A 15,830-nucleotide genomic window follows, 5' to 3' on the forward strand; every position below is an offset into this window, starting at 1 on the left:
AGCTACCCACTGCCCCCCTCCCCCCAGCATATAAAGACCATCAAATTACAGCCATCAGTATTTCTTTTATTCCTTTCTGAGTTTGTTTTTTTTTTTTGGGGGGGGGGGTGAAGGGAGAGAGGGAATCTTAAGCAGGCTCCATAGCCATGTAGAGCCGGATGTGGGGCTCAATTTCACGACCCTGAGATCATGACCTGAGCCTAAACCAAGAGTCGGGTGCTTAACACTGAGCTACTCTCTACTCTTGCCCCTCTCTTTCTCCTTTTTATATAGGCAGGACATATGATCTTGAAAATTATGGAGCTAGGTTTCAAATATCTACCTGATAATTAAAAACAAAACACACAAGCAATCATTTGTTTTGTCTCTTTACCTGAGTTATTCTCACCTACTCAAGATTCTCTCAGTATCTGCAAAATCTTACTTTCATATGAGCTTTTGTCCCAGGAGGAATATTCATGATTTTGTCAAACTTTTAAAGGGCTCTGTGATATAGAGGGAAAAATTAAGAACTATTGCTGCTAGAAGGTAATTGACTATATATATATATATATATACACACACACACATATATATACACACACATATATACAAATTATATATCAAGTTATATATATGCACATAAGTATATATACACACACATAATAATTTAACTTGGTATTTTTCTGCAGCATGAACATAGTTGGAAATCTTAGGATAAAATCTGATACTAGGCAAGAGGCAAAGAAATGCCAACGTATCTGTTAGCTTTCATGTAGTACTAGAGAAGAAAATCTGTTGGAAATCATCAAATTTGCTTTCTCCAAGCAACTATGGCATACATTATCTGTTGCTGAGAATCTATTTACAGTGTGCCAAACACCATAATAACTGATTCACTGGGTACAGGTATATAATATGACTCATTTCAATTATTCTACAAGTAAACATTTATCCCAAACACCAACATGAAGTAGCATCTGCAAAGCAGGAAGGAGGAGAAAGACTGTAAGTATAAGTTCTGTCTTAATAATGGTAATGATTTTACCTAAAGTGGGGTCTAAAAGCTGAATTCTCTGGGAAACTGCATGTCCTTCCATTCTCAAAAAAAAAAAAAAAAAAATAGGGCATAGAGCAAATAAGGCAATATCCGTCCCGCATTAACAGGCCAACCTGTGAACCCGCTTTGCCTGGATATTGCGTAGATATGTCTATTTCCTCCTTTTAATTAATGGTACCTTCTGGCTCTTATTTAGAGCCCAAGAAGTGCTTACTTTGGGTTCTCCTCAGTTCTTATGAGAAATTATAGCCTAAAGCAGTTCTTCCTTAAGTTCAACAATCTTTTCTCTTCATCAGTCATAGCAGAAAGCTATGAAACCCCAAACACCTCAAAAAAACTTAGGGATACTACCCCCCTTCTAAGACAATTTGTTAACATCGAAAGAAAATAAGTTCCCCAAATTCTTTTAAGTTCATTTTAAATAGCTGTACACAAACTACATATCAGCAAGCACCCATATTAGTTGCTCCTTTATTTGCTGTCACAACATAAAAAAGCTAAATAATATCCTTATTAACATTTTTTAATACTAAGTAGGCTAAAAATAATCTTGTACACCTATTTATTTGGACAAAGCAAATTCAAGGGCTGACTGACTATTAATTCTACTTTGGAACTGATGCCCATAATTGAGTGCAATCCAAGAAAACAAAGCACATTACCACAAAATAATAAGCCATACCACAAAATAATAAACCACAAAACAAAATCAAAAAGATTTATTACCTTTATATAAAATTTTTAAAAAACAGTATCTGATAGACGAATGAATAAAGAAGATGTGGCTTATATATACACAATGGAACACTGTATTCAGCCATAAAAAGAAGGAAATTAAAAAAAAAGGAAATCTTGCCATTTGCAATGACAGGGATAAAGCTAGAGAATATTATGCTAAGTGAAATAAGTCAGAGAAAGACAAATACTGTATGATTTCACTCACATATGGAATTTAAGAAACAAAACAAACAAAGTTAATAAGAGAGACAAAATGAAGAATAGACTCTTTAGATACAGAGAACTGGTGGTTATCAGAGGAGAGAAGGGTGGGGAGGTGGATGAAATAGATCAAGGGGATTGAGAGTACACTTATCTTGATGAGCACTGAGAAACATATAGAATTGTTGGATCATTATATTGTACATTTGACACTAATATAACACTGTATGTTAATCATACTTAAAGAAAATAAAAGGAAACAGCATCTATATATACTGCTGCGGGGAGTAAAAATTCCTAAAAACTCCCTAGAAGACTGAATATGAACTGAAAACTTTTTTTTTTTAAAGACTTTATGTATTTATTCATGAGAGACACACAGAGAGAGGCAGAAACCTAGGCAGAAGGAGCTGCAGGCTTCCTGCGGGGAGACTGACAGGGGGCGCAATCCCCGGAACCCGGGATCACATCCTGAGCCCCTGAGTCAAAGGCAGACAGATGCTCAACCACTGAGCCACCCAGGCGTCCCTGAATTGAAAACTCTAAAACTTATACACCCTTGACTTCTAAGAAAACGTAAACACCAACAAAAAAGTTAAGAAAAGTCACAGAACTTAGTGATTAAATGCCTAGGTTCTAGCACGAAAATGCCTGGTATCAAAGACCCACTTCAGGGATGCCTGGGTGGCTCAGTGGTTGAACGCCTGCCTTAGGCTCAGGATGTGATCTTAAGGTCCTGGGATTAAATCCTGCATCCGGCTCTCTGCAGGGGAGATCTATATAATCATTATGATCTAATACTCTTCAAGAAAGAATATTCCTGTATATAATTTCATAATTTTATATGACTTCACCTACGTTAAAAATATGCATACAAAAAGGCTGAAAGGAATATAGCAAAATGTTTAACATATCTACTTGTGTTTGACATTCCAGATAATTTGAAGTTTCTTCTGTATAATTTTTAGATTTTTCCAAACTTTCCATAATATTCATATATTCCGTTACTTCTGAAATCAGGAAAAAAATAAAATTAGTTATTTAAAAAACTAGTACCTGAGCAGTTGGTTTTGGAAGAGTGATGAAAACACCATGTATGATACCATGATGATGGAAACTTGTCATTTTGCCTTTTTTCAAATCTGTAGAATGTGCGACACCAAGAGTGAGCCATATTATAAGCTGTGGACTTTGGGTGATTATGATGTGTCAAGGTAGATTCATCACTTGTAATAAATGCCGGGAGAAGTTGATAATGGGGGACACAATGCCTGTGTGGAGATGGTGGGGCAGGGGAGGCGGTATTTGGGAAATCTCTGTGCCTTCACCTCAATTTTGCTGTTAACCTAAATCTGCTCTAAAAAATAAAGTCTTAAAAAAATAAAAAATAAAATCTTAGTAAGGGAAATAAATGTTTAAAATATTTTTTAAAAAGAAAAAAATACTATTTGTTGTTATCTTTTATATTTAGCTTGATGACAGTTATGGACATCTCAATCAGAACTGAATCAACAACCTATTGGAATTTTACCCCTCTAATTCTCAAAAATTTCCCATGAATTTTTTCAGAAACTAGATCTATGGAAGGATCTGTAGTTTAATTTGTAGGGAAAATTTGTTTTACTCAAACTTGCATTTCTCTTTTGCTACATTCTGATTTGAACATCTAAGATCCCTTGTGTAGTAAGGGTGGAAAAAAACAGAATCCAGGTAACAGTGAAACCTATTGCATTGGTTTTATTATCTATTTACTTCACTATTGGGGGAGGCACATTATCTATTTATTACTTTAAGGCTGCGTGAGTTTCCTATCGACTAATTCCCTGAGTCTTGAATGGTTTTAATGCATTGAAAACAGAGAGAATGAAAGATGGTTATTGGTTAATTTTATTTTCTCAGAACCATTCTACTCCTTCAGTAATGTGCTAAGCCATCATGTTCAAGACAGGAAAAATTAAAAAAACATTTTAGCATTTGGTAAATATCCTTGAGAGTTTGAGGAGGTAGACTCTTGTACAGAGTAGTCAAAGTACAGCTATTGCTACAATTGAATGAACTGTGAAATTTTATTCATTCACAACTTTAGAACGTGGAAAATGCTCTAGAGATTATTCTCTATAATTTCTTCTAGTAATGAATTTTATGTGCATGGACTTATTCACCAAAAAATACTTGGTAGGATTTCCTAGCGCAATAAACTACAGAACTTGACATGGGTAAGCCATTGAAAGAGAGGAAAACATTTAAAAACAAAAATATTTTGCAGGTAATTTTGAATTCTGTCACGTCTGTTTTCATCAGTCCCCTAATGTATCGTTTCTAGTAGATTTTCCAACTTTTCAATATTAAACTTGAGCTTAATTTATTTCCGTTTATGACCTCAAGAAAAATCATGAGTGCTTTCCAATCCACAGCCACAGTGTTGACACAACTTTGCACCACTGAGTGAGTCCGGAGTACAGAAAGAATAACTCACCTTATCTGGGTCGTCTATGAGAGACATATCTACTCAAAAAGCTTAGCAAAAAATAAATCATATATATATAATTCTATATAGATAGATACACACACATATATAGAACATATGTAACTATTATCAAATACTTTAATAAATTACATTTATTAAACAAATAAAGAATATATGCATATAGTCTACCCATCAGCAGTCTTATTACTTCAAATTGTAAAATAAAACACTACAAAAAATGTTCAGTTATTATCAGTCTAAACTAAAAGAGAATATAGCTAAAGCAGCAACAAATTTTGTTTCCAAATCAAAGGCTCTTTACTACATATTCCAATCTCTGTCTAATAAACAAGATTTGTTATACCATATTAACACCAACATCTGATGCAGAACAGTTTACCAGTGAAATCTTTTTTTTTTTTTTATAAATTAATTTTTATACCAGTGAAATCTTTATAAAAGATCAGGCAAATTGGTACCCAAAGATGTCAGATTACTTGATAACTATTTTTAAAGAGTAATAACTATTTTTTCTACATTTCTTTAAAAAAAAAGGATACACTCACACCTAATAAGCAAGTAATGGTCAATTTTATCCCTAAAATTCTAAGGTTTCACTACTACTTTTTTTAATGTGCAGAAAAAAGTATCATGGGTTAATATTATATCCTAATGCTATTTCCTGTTGATGACATCTCTTCTCTACTTCTTCAAGTTGTATCCACATATCGAAGATCTAAAATTTTCCTTTTTGACTGTTCATCTACCTAAAGGTCTTGTCCTCATGAAAAACTCCCAATACTCAGTTGTAGGACTTGGATATGTGACTTCTATATGGCATCAATCCATTTGTGTTAATTATGACAATGTGAATAAATTGTTAAGTTCCTTAAAATTCTTTTTTTTTTTAAGATTTTATTTATTTATTCATGAGAGAAGGCAGAGACACAAGCAGAGCGAGAGAGGCAGGATCCATGCAAGGAGCCGGATGTGGGACTCGATCCCGGGTCTCCAGGATCATGCCCTGGGCCGAAGGCAGACGCCCAACCACTGAGCCACCCAGGTTCCCCTTAAAATTCTTAACTTACTATCGTTTTAAGCTTCCAATTTCTTCACCAAAGTCTTGCTATCCTACTAAGTACATAGCAAATATCACTGTATAAATCTGCATACACTAATTCTTATTTTCAATTCTGCTTCTTATTCTCAAGCCTATTAGATAAGAGAGTAGCCACTAAAAGCAGTAATGCCTTTTTATACCATTGATGTTCAAAGACAGGAAAAATGCATTTGCAACTAATGTTCTGAGCTCAGTGAGACCAGACACTACAACTTATTTATCTTGGTAGATGTATAAAGATTACATAGCACTTGGCACATAGTAGGCACTAAATAAATATGTTGAGTTATCCTTAAGGATTTTCCATTATACCGTAGAAGATCAAAAGATTATTATTATTTCTGAGAAGTCATGTCATTTGAGATTTTACTGAATGCTGAGGACAGAATAAAACTGCCCTAAGGCTTTGAGAAATGCTGTTCCTCTTCTTCCAATATATAATCCAATTATAAATGATGAAGCAATGGATAAATAAATAAATAATCATAAATTCATTATAATGTGGAGTTTTGTTCTAATTAGTTAAGTGTTTCAAGCAGCTATACTATGTTCGAATCTACTCCAACACCTGGATTTTCAGAAGACTCAAGTCCAGAAAACTTCTAAAAAGAAAAGCAATTTCAAAATAACCTCAAAGGTCCAATACTATTGGTACAGAGTTCATGCAAAAATAAAAAATAGAATATTCAAAAAAGGATATTGCATTTTAGAATAAAAAAGCAAAAAAGAAAAACAAATACCATATGGTGACTGGTATAGTGATCTAGTCATAATCACTTTTTTTATTTCTAATTTTTGTTCCAAGTTAATAAGAACTCCCTAATTTATATCAAGATATAGTATGGTCGAAGGGCACAGCATTGCCAATAAAAGAATTAGAATTCTAAATATAACAGTTCATGTTTAATACATACCAATGATAAGCTGCCAGAATATTGAATATAACTTATGAGCAGTGAAATTCACATTTACAAGTCACAGATATAGAGACCAAGATTTGCAATTTTACAAAGTTTTAAGTATACTCCTCCATTCAAAACTACATCAAAGACATGTTCAATCACATGTGCAGTACTATCTTACAATGATGAATGCTGGACAACTGCAAGATGTCATAGGTTAAACACACCCCATAAATATTTGTTCTCAAAATAACTATCATTCACATTATATAAATGGCCAGTGTTCTGAGATTCAGCCTTAGTAGAACACCACCATGTGTAAACTTTGGATGATATCCTCACAAAAGTAATTAATAACCACCTCACACCATTTATCATTCATAAATTTCACTCTCTGGGTAAGATTGTTACATAAACAGGCCCTGGCAGCCAATCAAAGATTCCAAAGCATTAAGTCAAAATTTTATCTCTGGATCTGCCTAGAAGATAGATCCTTTCTTTTACTTGGTTGTACATTATTTATGCTTCCCCATACTTTTTGTAAACGACCTGTTTTTGTTTTTTCCCTTACAAATGCTCATATAAAAGAAGACACAGAAAGAATGAAAGAGACTCACAGATTTCCTGACTGACCTCTTTGCGATTCTAACCAAGAACCATACCGGGAGGTTAAAAGTTTCACTGTAGATCTACCTGGTCTCCAAATGCCTACAGGATAATGAGCCAGAGCAGAACCAGGACTCTTTGCAGTTCCTCCTTATTTATTCTGTCTAAAATAGAGAGTGGAGTGACACATCCTAAGGTACGGAAGCATAGAGACAGAGGTTTGACTGCCTCTCTCTCCATTTCAGCGTCCTCCCTAAGGCAGTAAACACGTTACTTTGTGATGGGAGTTTCCCACACCCCCAGTGTAGAACCTTCACTACTATAAAGCACAATTCTGCCAAAAGGAATGTGCCCACATTTGTTCATTTTTTGAAACGCCATAATGTTTCAGATGAAAACACAGCCTGCCAAAGGTGTCAAATAAAAGAATAACAACGAAGAAACGAAGTGCATCTTTAGACTTGGATTTCAACGCGTACCCTCGCCACCCGTCAACCAGGCAGTTGTGCAGCAACGATCCCACGGAAGCCCCGCCAGCTCGGACAACTCGGATCCTCGCACTTAGCAGCTCCAACAATCTCCACTCTCAGGACCCCAGTGGTAATTACGTTCTGTCTCTGCAACGACCACTGGCAAACCCAACCGGCCGGCGAATGGGCCATGTTAACAGATTTCCAGGTGGTGTAGCAAATGCGGAGCTCAGTTCCTGGAGGTGGGGGGAAGTCCGGGGGGGGGAGGGATCTGGGCTGGGCAGGTGGGCGTGGAGGGGGCTCTTTCCTCACGTTTGGATGGCGAAGTGGAGAGGAGAGGTGGATGTCGAGAGGCCAGACAGCCTAACAACCCTCAGGGCCCTCCCACTTGGCCTCAGAACACCGGAGTACAAATTCTGGAGTCCTCCCCTTCCCACCACCTGAGAAGTTACAGTCTCAGCTCTCGCACAACTGCGGGTGCGGACTCCCGGACCGAGCACCGCACGGGCCGCCCTCCCGCAGCGGAGCAGCGGCTCGGCCCCCGCCACCCGCTCGGCGACGCCCGGGGCTGCCGGCGGGGCCGGCTCGCGGGAGACCCCACCCCGCCCCCCCTCCCGCCGGGAGCAGCAGCAGGACTTACGCAGCCTCCACCCCGACACCGCCTCGGCTTCTTTCAACCCCAGTCGCCAGGGGCAGGGGTGGGAGGGGAGAAGCGGAAGGCAGGGTGGGGGTGGGGGGAGGGGCGGCGGAAAAGGACCCAAACAGTCCGGTTCCCAGGAGCCAGGACGCTAGTGGCAAGACCCTGCTGCACGCACACCCCCACACGAACACTCTCACCGACGCGCGCCGCTGCCCAGGTTCCACGCCAAGTGGCTCCAAGACCGGAGGGAGGAAGGAGGTGGCCGGCAGGAAGGCCCCCGAGTTACTGCGAGCGACCTTCAGAGAGCAGGGGGATGCTCCAGGAACTGCCGAAGTGAGAAAGTCCCAGACCCCCCTCTCCGTCCCCAAGTACGGGCTCCCCTGCCTGCAGCCCCGGTCGCCTCCCTCCCAGCGGGGGCTCGAGAGGCTGGGAGGGGAGCGGGAGCCTCCCGGCCTGGCCCAGGGCCCGAACCCCGGCCCCGTCCAGCCAGGCAAGGAGCGTCTGGCCAAAGACTCTGGGGGAGCAGGAGGGCAGGGCAGGAGCATTTCGCACGCTCTGGCCGGGCTGCTCATTTCTTCCTCGGTCGACACACCCCCAGGGAGCCCCCTTCGCCGACCCGACACGCGCGCACACACGCGCACACACACACACACACACGCGCGCGCGCGCTCGCCCTTCCCACCGTCTCAGGTCCATCGATTAAAACACTAGTTGATTTCTTCCTGATTAAAAAGAAAAAAAAAAGTGCAAAAACTCTTCTCAGGAGTCGCCAGAGCAAAGAAAGTCCGTGTGCAGGCGTCTTCCTATAGTTTTCCAGGAGTTAAGAAAGACGCGGTCCCCAGGGAACACGGGACCGGCACGCCGAGGGGGCGGAAGGTGACGAACTCCTCCCCACCCGCGCGCCTCTCACCTCTTTAAGTTCCTTGGCCACGTCTTTCAGGTCGCCCAGTACTAGTTCCAGGTCCTCCACGATGATCTTGATCTGCTCCTTCACCTTGGTTTTGGAGGCTGCCGGCGGTCCCTCGGCTGGAGAGGACGAGGAGGGGGTCCCCTTGGGCTTGGCGGACATTCTCTGGGGGCAGGCGAGCAGGTCAGCACAGGCGGGCGAGCGGAGGCTGCTGCGCGCCCCCGTCCCTGGCGCTGCTGCGGCCGCTGGCGCCCCGACCCCCCCGCATGGTGGACGCTCCCCGGGCGGCGGCGGGCGGCTGCGCTCGGCGCTCGGCAGGGCGGCCGCGCCGCGGTGCTGCCATCTACTCCCCGAGCCGCGGCGCTGGGCGCGGGGCTGCGGGCGGGCGAGCAGCGCGCCTGCGCCTCCTCCCGCCGCCGCCCGCCGCCGCCCGCCGCCGCCCGCCGCTCCCGCGCACACACGCGCTCGCTCCCGCCCGCGGAGACGGCCGCCCGGCCCTGCGGGAGCCCTCGCCCGGCCCGCCCGGGACCCCGAGGTGCCCTCGGCTCCGCAGCCTGCTGCGTGGGGGGCCTTCCCGCCGCGAGCCGGCTCGCTGCCTCCTTCCTCACCCGCTGGCGGAGCCTCGCCTCCCCCGCCACTCTCCGACCGGGTGGAGAGAGCAGCAGGAGCGCCGGGAGTGGGGTCGGGGCAGGAAAGCGCCCCTCGCAGTGCAGCCGGGACCGAAGGAGGGGCCGAAGGCCTCCAGTCACTCTCCCGGGGACCCACGAGCTAAACAGAGGTGTTCTACTTGCTCGGGAGAGCGCACGAGAGAGCGACAGAATGTGCATAAAGATAACCCCTCTCCCCCCTGGAAGAAGGAAATTCAAGCAATATTTTTGAAAGAGGTTGCTAATCCTGCTCATTCCACAAAACTAATAGCGGATTTATTGATTGAAGTCCCCACACCAAAAATCCCCCCCCCACCCCGACTGTCTAAGTCATCTTGCCTGTACTTACCTGGGACGGCTTGCTTGCTTGCTTATTTATTTATTTATTTATTTATTTATTTATTTATTTATTTATTTATTTATTTATTATTTACCTTTCTGTTTTCATGACCTATGCTGATGTATGTTTTCGGTAGAGGGATAAGAAGTCTGCAACTCTTAGAAGAGTTGAAGAAGAGTGCCTCCAACTTTTTTTTTTCCATCAATTTTTTTTTTTTTTTAAATCTCCATTTCACGTTTTCTGCTACTAAATAGGAAATAACGTTCTGACTGTTGTTGTCAAAAGGACCCAGGGAGGGGAGTTAATAGGAAGCCTTCAGTTTCATTCTCAGTAGGTGGCTCCCATTCTCATTAGCTAAAGTTTTAATTTCCCTAGTAACAAACCCATGGGCTGTTAGCTACTGACCTGGCAGGATGGCTGCACTTTATTGTCTTCAGTGCACACGACTCCAAATGATTATTTTAATAGGCTTTCCATTTTGGTCATGCCTTAGCAAGGCCTTGTTTCTTCCTTCTCACAACTCAGGTTGGTTGCAACAAGTTTCTACAGACCAGAAACCCTTGGCAGTTCTTCTCTTCTGACTTCCTTAAGTCTTAACTCCAAAATCATTGCAAGCCATGTATGGAATATGGGGGGAAGGGAGGAAGAGGCAACAGAAAAAAAAATAGAAATTTAGATATGGTGTCAAAACAATAACAGCACTGAAAAATACATTGAAAAGTCAGAGGACAAAGAAGAATGGTGGAAGGCAGAGGATCCTGGGGGACAATTAAAGAATAAGAAAACCAGTGTGCAGTAAGCAAATTGGAGAGGAGAAAAAAGAAGCAATAATTGAAAGTAGATTTAAATATCATCTGTGGATAAAGATAAATGGTTAGAAATGGCAAGAGATCATATGAGAAAAAAAAAAAAGTGCTTTTCCTCTCAGCTTGAATTTTTGACACTCAGTACCAAGCAGGTGAATACAGAAGCCCCCAAAATCAAAGTATAGTGGTTTGAGGCAAGAATATTGGAGAAGAAAGAAGTAGTATTTTCTCTCCCACTGACAGAACAATACTCTTGTAATATAAGACTATATCTATGCTACTCTGAATCTCCTTCACTAAAGATTAAAAAAAAAAAAACTATTGTCCTATGATATCCATTGCTGGCTCAAAATTGAATCATATTTATTACTCTAAAAAACACACCATCCACACCCATATCATAACTTATTCTTAAATAATAGCTATCACCTATCTATGTCTATATCTGAATACAGTATAGAGTTCATTGGAAGAGGAAAAGTTAAAACTGACTTCCAAACCCAAACTAAGCTTATAGGAGCTCAGCAGTGGTGGCTACCACTATCTTCCAGTTACCACGCAGGTATGGGTAAAATATTCCTAAAGAGGAAACTTTTACAGAGAGAGTTAAAAAATACTGAGGTAAAGGAAGCAGAATGAAAAGGATACAAACACATATATACACACACATACAGAAAGTCTATTTTCTACTATTTTTATCCTATGGGGGAAAAAATCATTCATCCCTTTGGCTCATCCTGGACTCTTTCAGAGGTTCATATATGATGTTTTAAAGCTAAATTATGGGGACCACAGAGCAAAAGTGACACATAGTAAAAATTTCTGATGAATCTGGCCATAAATTTATTTAGGTACCAGAACTACCTACATATAGGTACATACTCAAACCTCGTCACTTACAAACTTAGACACAATAACAGATCTCTAAAAGGAAGTAAAGGAAGGTCTTATTCACAGAAGTGACTGCGCACCCAGCATTTTATTCTTCTGTGTCTTTCTATTTTCTGAGTTTTGCAGCAAGAAGGATTGGATAATTATAGGAGATCATCTAGTGGTTGTTTTTTTAGTTACAAGCACTTATCAGTATTCTTGAGTGTGTGTGTATGTATGTTTGTGTATGTGTAATCTATTGCAATCGATCCCTAATTATTAGCCTGCAGGAAATGTTATAACACTGACATAATCTTGAATTCATAAAGAGTTCAAGAATATTTCCAAATACTTTGTCCCATTTTGGTGCAGTGGCTCTTACTGATTTATTACCTGAAAGATGTTCATTGATTCTCAAACAATGGATGATGTGCATAATATAACATCACTCATAATGGATACTTTGGGTTTTCTTTTTTTTTTCTTTTGCATGAATTTATTTTCATTGTAAAATCTAATAAAGTTATTAGAGAGATTTGAAAAAAATGAAGAAAAAAAAACAATGGCAGCATTACTCTAACCAAAATAGTTTTCACTGAGGATTGTAGGGGAGAGTGGTGAAGGGCATTAGGTGGCAAAAAGATAAAATGTTGTTAGTGAAACACATCAGAGAGAAATAAGGAAAGTTTTCCATATATACATTGACTATTAAATACATGGCATATGTCTGGACAGTGGTTCTTAAACTATGGCATGCACTGGAACTTGTTAAAACACAGATTACTGGACCCCACCCCCAGGGTACCTGATCCAGTGGGTCTGGGGTGAGGTCTGAAATTTGCTTTTCAACATGTTCTCTAGGCTGCTGGAAAGGGACCACTTTCTGAAAATCACTGGTTTGAGAGATGAAAAGAAAACTTCAGGCTGAAAAGAGCCAGAGTAAAACTTAAAGATCATCTAGTGATATTTGTGTTTGAGATGAGAAAACTCAGGCTTTGGGAGGTTAGATGCTATGTACAATGTTTCCCATCTAGAGAAAACAAATTAAGAATTAGAACTCTGTGTGGACTCCGACATTTTGTGGAGTGGTCTCCATTTGTCTGGAGAAGAGCCTCCTTTTTCTTAACTGCTTTGGGCATGATGTCCACCTACTCTAGAAATGCATATTGGTTTAAAAAATGGGATCTCAAAGTTTAAATGGAAGTATTGTCTATTGCAGCAAAGCAGCTCCTCAATAGATACTTGACAAGGAAAGAAAATACTGAATAAAATGTCCTTCTCTATGCGTTTTGAGATTAATTTAACAAATATTTTTTAAATGGCTACTCTAGGCAAGAATCTACACTACGGAGGGTACTTAGTGACTAAGTTTAACAGAACATAGTTCTAGAAGGAACAATTAGGTAATTCCACACATGACTTGAGTATAAAAACTGAGATTACCTCAGAGTATCTCATCTTGTGCTCTTTTCCAACTTTATAGTCAGTTAACTTTACTTGACGTCCAAAGTCAATATATACCTGTGTGGGTTTTAAGAGATTTTATTTATTTATTCATTCATTCATTCATTCATTCATTCATTCATGAGAGGCAAAGGCAGAGACACAGGCAGAGGGAGAAGCAGGCTCCCCATGGGGACCCGATGTGGGACTCGATCCCAGGACCCCGGGATGATGACCTGAGCCGAAGGCAAATGCTCAACCACTGAGCCACCTAGGTGCCCCTGTTTTTTTACTTTTTATCCATGTGACAGAAACTGAACTTTTGCTTAACTCAACAAAGGACATTGTTTTGTAGCCAAACCAAAGAAAGGTAAGGGTAGAAATATCTTTAAGTGGAGTTGGAGCCAGAAATTCTAAGATAACTGGGACTATTTCTTTCTGTTCCTGTATCCTAACCCCTCTTTGTAGATGGCTTCTTTCTCTTAAGCTCATTTCTACATGTTTAAAATTTGGTCACTGTTACATCCAGGCTCACATCTTCACAAACTTTGCAACTAGAAAAGAGAAAGATCATCACAGCAAGCTTCCAGGAGAAGACTTTGATAGGTCTGACTTAGGATATGGACACATCAGCCAATCTTTGTGACTTGGTTTGGTGCAAAGCTTCATACCAGATTTGTGCCATTGCTACAGAAGACATCCATTTGTATACTCATTGCCATGAATATCCAGCAGGTGGCAGTAAAACAAGTTTTTTCCTCCAAAATCTGTATATTATGAGAATTTTCGTAAATAGAAGTAAAGTGTTTTCAAGAAGCAAAGTCATTTCCAGATTCACACGAAGAAAGACACCATATAGACTAGCAATGCTTGGGTGAGCAACGGGTGGTGAGGATGTACAATGACTGGCCCAACTTGGATCAAGTTGCCTACACCAGTGCCCTATTTCTCCACCAAAAAAAGGAGATGTACCTCTGGGAATATAAAAATAACAAGTATCCTCCATATAGACCTTAACTTAAGGATCATATACCTTACTTTTTTTTTTTCCACATCTTCCCTAAGCTAGTTTCACTCGTCTTAGATTGGGCGTTCAGTTTACCCATACCAAGAACCCTTCATCCAGTCCCATCTCAGGGTCCCAGCTTGGAAGACCTCACTCATCCCAGAGCTGCCAAACTGCCCCACCACACGTGCAAGCAATTTTGAAACAATTATGCACTTCACCTAAGCCTTCGCGAGTTTCCACTCATCCTGAATCCCTGGGACTTGTGCCTGACATCTCATTCTGCCTCTCGGCTTTAAACTTCAGGGCCAAGTGAAGAGAGAACCTGAGACTTTTGATACTGCACAACTACTTAACAGACATGCCAGAAAGGTGTTTTTAAAACCTGGCCAACTGCCACTCTGCACAGTTTGACAGCTTAGCAACCTCTTTCCCTGGAAGGCGATTCAGCTACAACCAAGGAAAACCTGATCATTTAGTAGAAAACAATATACACTAGTAGCACCAAGATCATTGAAAATTCTACTCAATCATTCATGCACCCAATTAATTTCAGTGGATACTTGGCGATCGCTGTCCTTTTAAGTTTCAGGATCCCTAGTTTTTGTCTTAGTTTTTGTTTCCCTCCAAGAAAGTAAGTTAGGGTGAGCCAGGAAGAATTACTGGTTTTGATAAAGTCATGGTGGACAGAGAAGTTGGCAGCTATTGTACTCTTTCCTCTGCTTAACAAGTACTCTGGCCCTTAGGGAAAAAAAGCCAGGTCCTGCCAGGTATAAGGTGGCCAGCAATGTCATCCATTGTGTATGGTTGGATAGAGTATGCAGTTTTAGTTCCACAATCAAGCTATTACTCTATTGGATTGACAGGCTACTTGCACTCTTTAATCTGTCTTGCTCACCAAAAGTCCATGAGTTTTGGCCCAAGCCTCAACCCAAGCTTCAAATATATATTGCTATAGACTGAATGTTTGTATCTCCAATGTATTCACATATTGAAGCCCCACATATTGAATGCCAAATGATGGCATTTGGAGATGGAGCCTTTGGGAGGTAGCTAGACTTAAATTAGTTCATGAAAGTGGGGCCTTGGAATAGCATGAGGTTTTGTTTTTGTTTTTTTTTTTTTTTTTTTTTTTTTTTAAGATTTTGTATATTCCAGAGAGAGAGAAAAGGAGAATGTGGGGGGAGGGGCAGAAGGAGGAGAGAGAAACTCAAGCAGATACTGCTCTGAGCATGGAGCCCGATGAGGAGCTCAATTGCACCTCAATGAGATCATACCCTGAGCGGAAGGAAAGAGAAATCCACTTAACCAACTATGCCACCAAGGCGCCCCAGCTTTAGTGGCTTTATAAGGAGAGGAAGAGAGAGATGTCTCCTTCTATGAGCATGCACCAAGGAAAGGCCATGTGAGGCTACTGTGGGAAGACAGACATCCCAGACCTAGGAATCCCCAATTCGCTAGGACCTGAATTGGCCACCACCCTGATTTTGGATTTCCTAACTTCCAAAACTATGAGAAAATAAGTAACAGTTATTTAAGTCACCTAGCTTTTAGTATTCTGCTATGGGAAGCCCAAGCTTAGATAGATTTTGTTTTGTTTTGTTTTTTCCCAGCTTTATTGAGATAGG

General features: G+C 41.0%; 1 protein-coding gene across 4 annotated transcripts in view; it reads right to left on the reverse strand.

Annotated features, from left to right (window-relative positions):
- PRR16 (proline rich 16) overlaps positions 1-15,830 on the reverse strand; it is a 199,362-nt gene that overhangs the window by 165,059 nt on the left and 18,473 nt on the right. The window contains exon 1 of one of the 4 annotated variants that reach the window (XM_055302524.1): positions 9,094-9,479. The exons of 1 other annotated variant lie outside the window; for it this stretch is intronic. In XM_055302524.1, coding sequence (XP_055158499.1) covers positions 9,094-9,252 — 159 coding nt within the window. In that variant the 5' untranslated portion in view covers positions 9,253-9,479. Of the gene's footprint in view, positions 1-8,380; positions 8,387-9,093; positions 9,480-15,830 lie in introns of those variants that run through there. 2 more of the 4 variants (XM_055302526.1, XM_055302528.1) reach the window with 2 other exon arrangements.

This window comes from Nyctereutes procyonoides, unplaced genomic scaffold (assembly GCF_905146905.1).
Source record: "Nyctereutes procyonoides isolate TBG_1078 unplaced genomic scaffold, NYPRO_anot_genome, whole genome shotgun sequence".
In the NCBI taxonomy this organism is placed as follows: domain Eukaryota; kingdom Metazoa; phylum Chordata; class Mammalia; order Carnivora; family Canidae; genus Nyctereutes; species Nyctereutes procyonoides.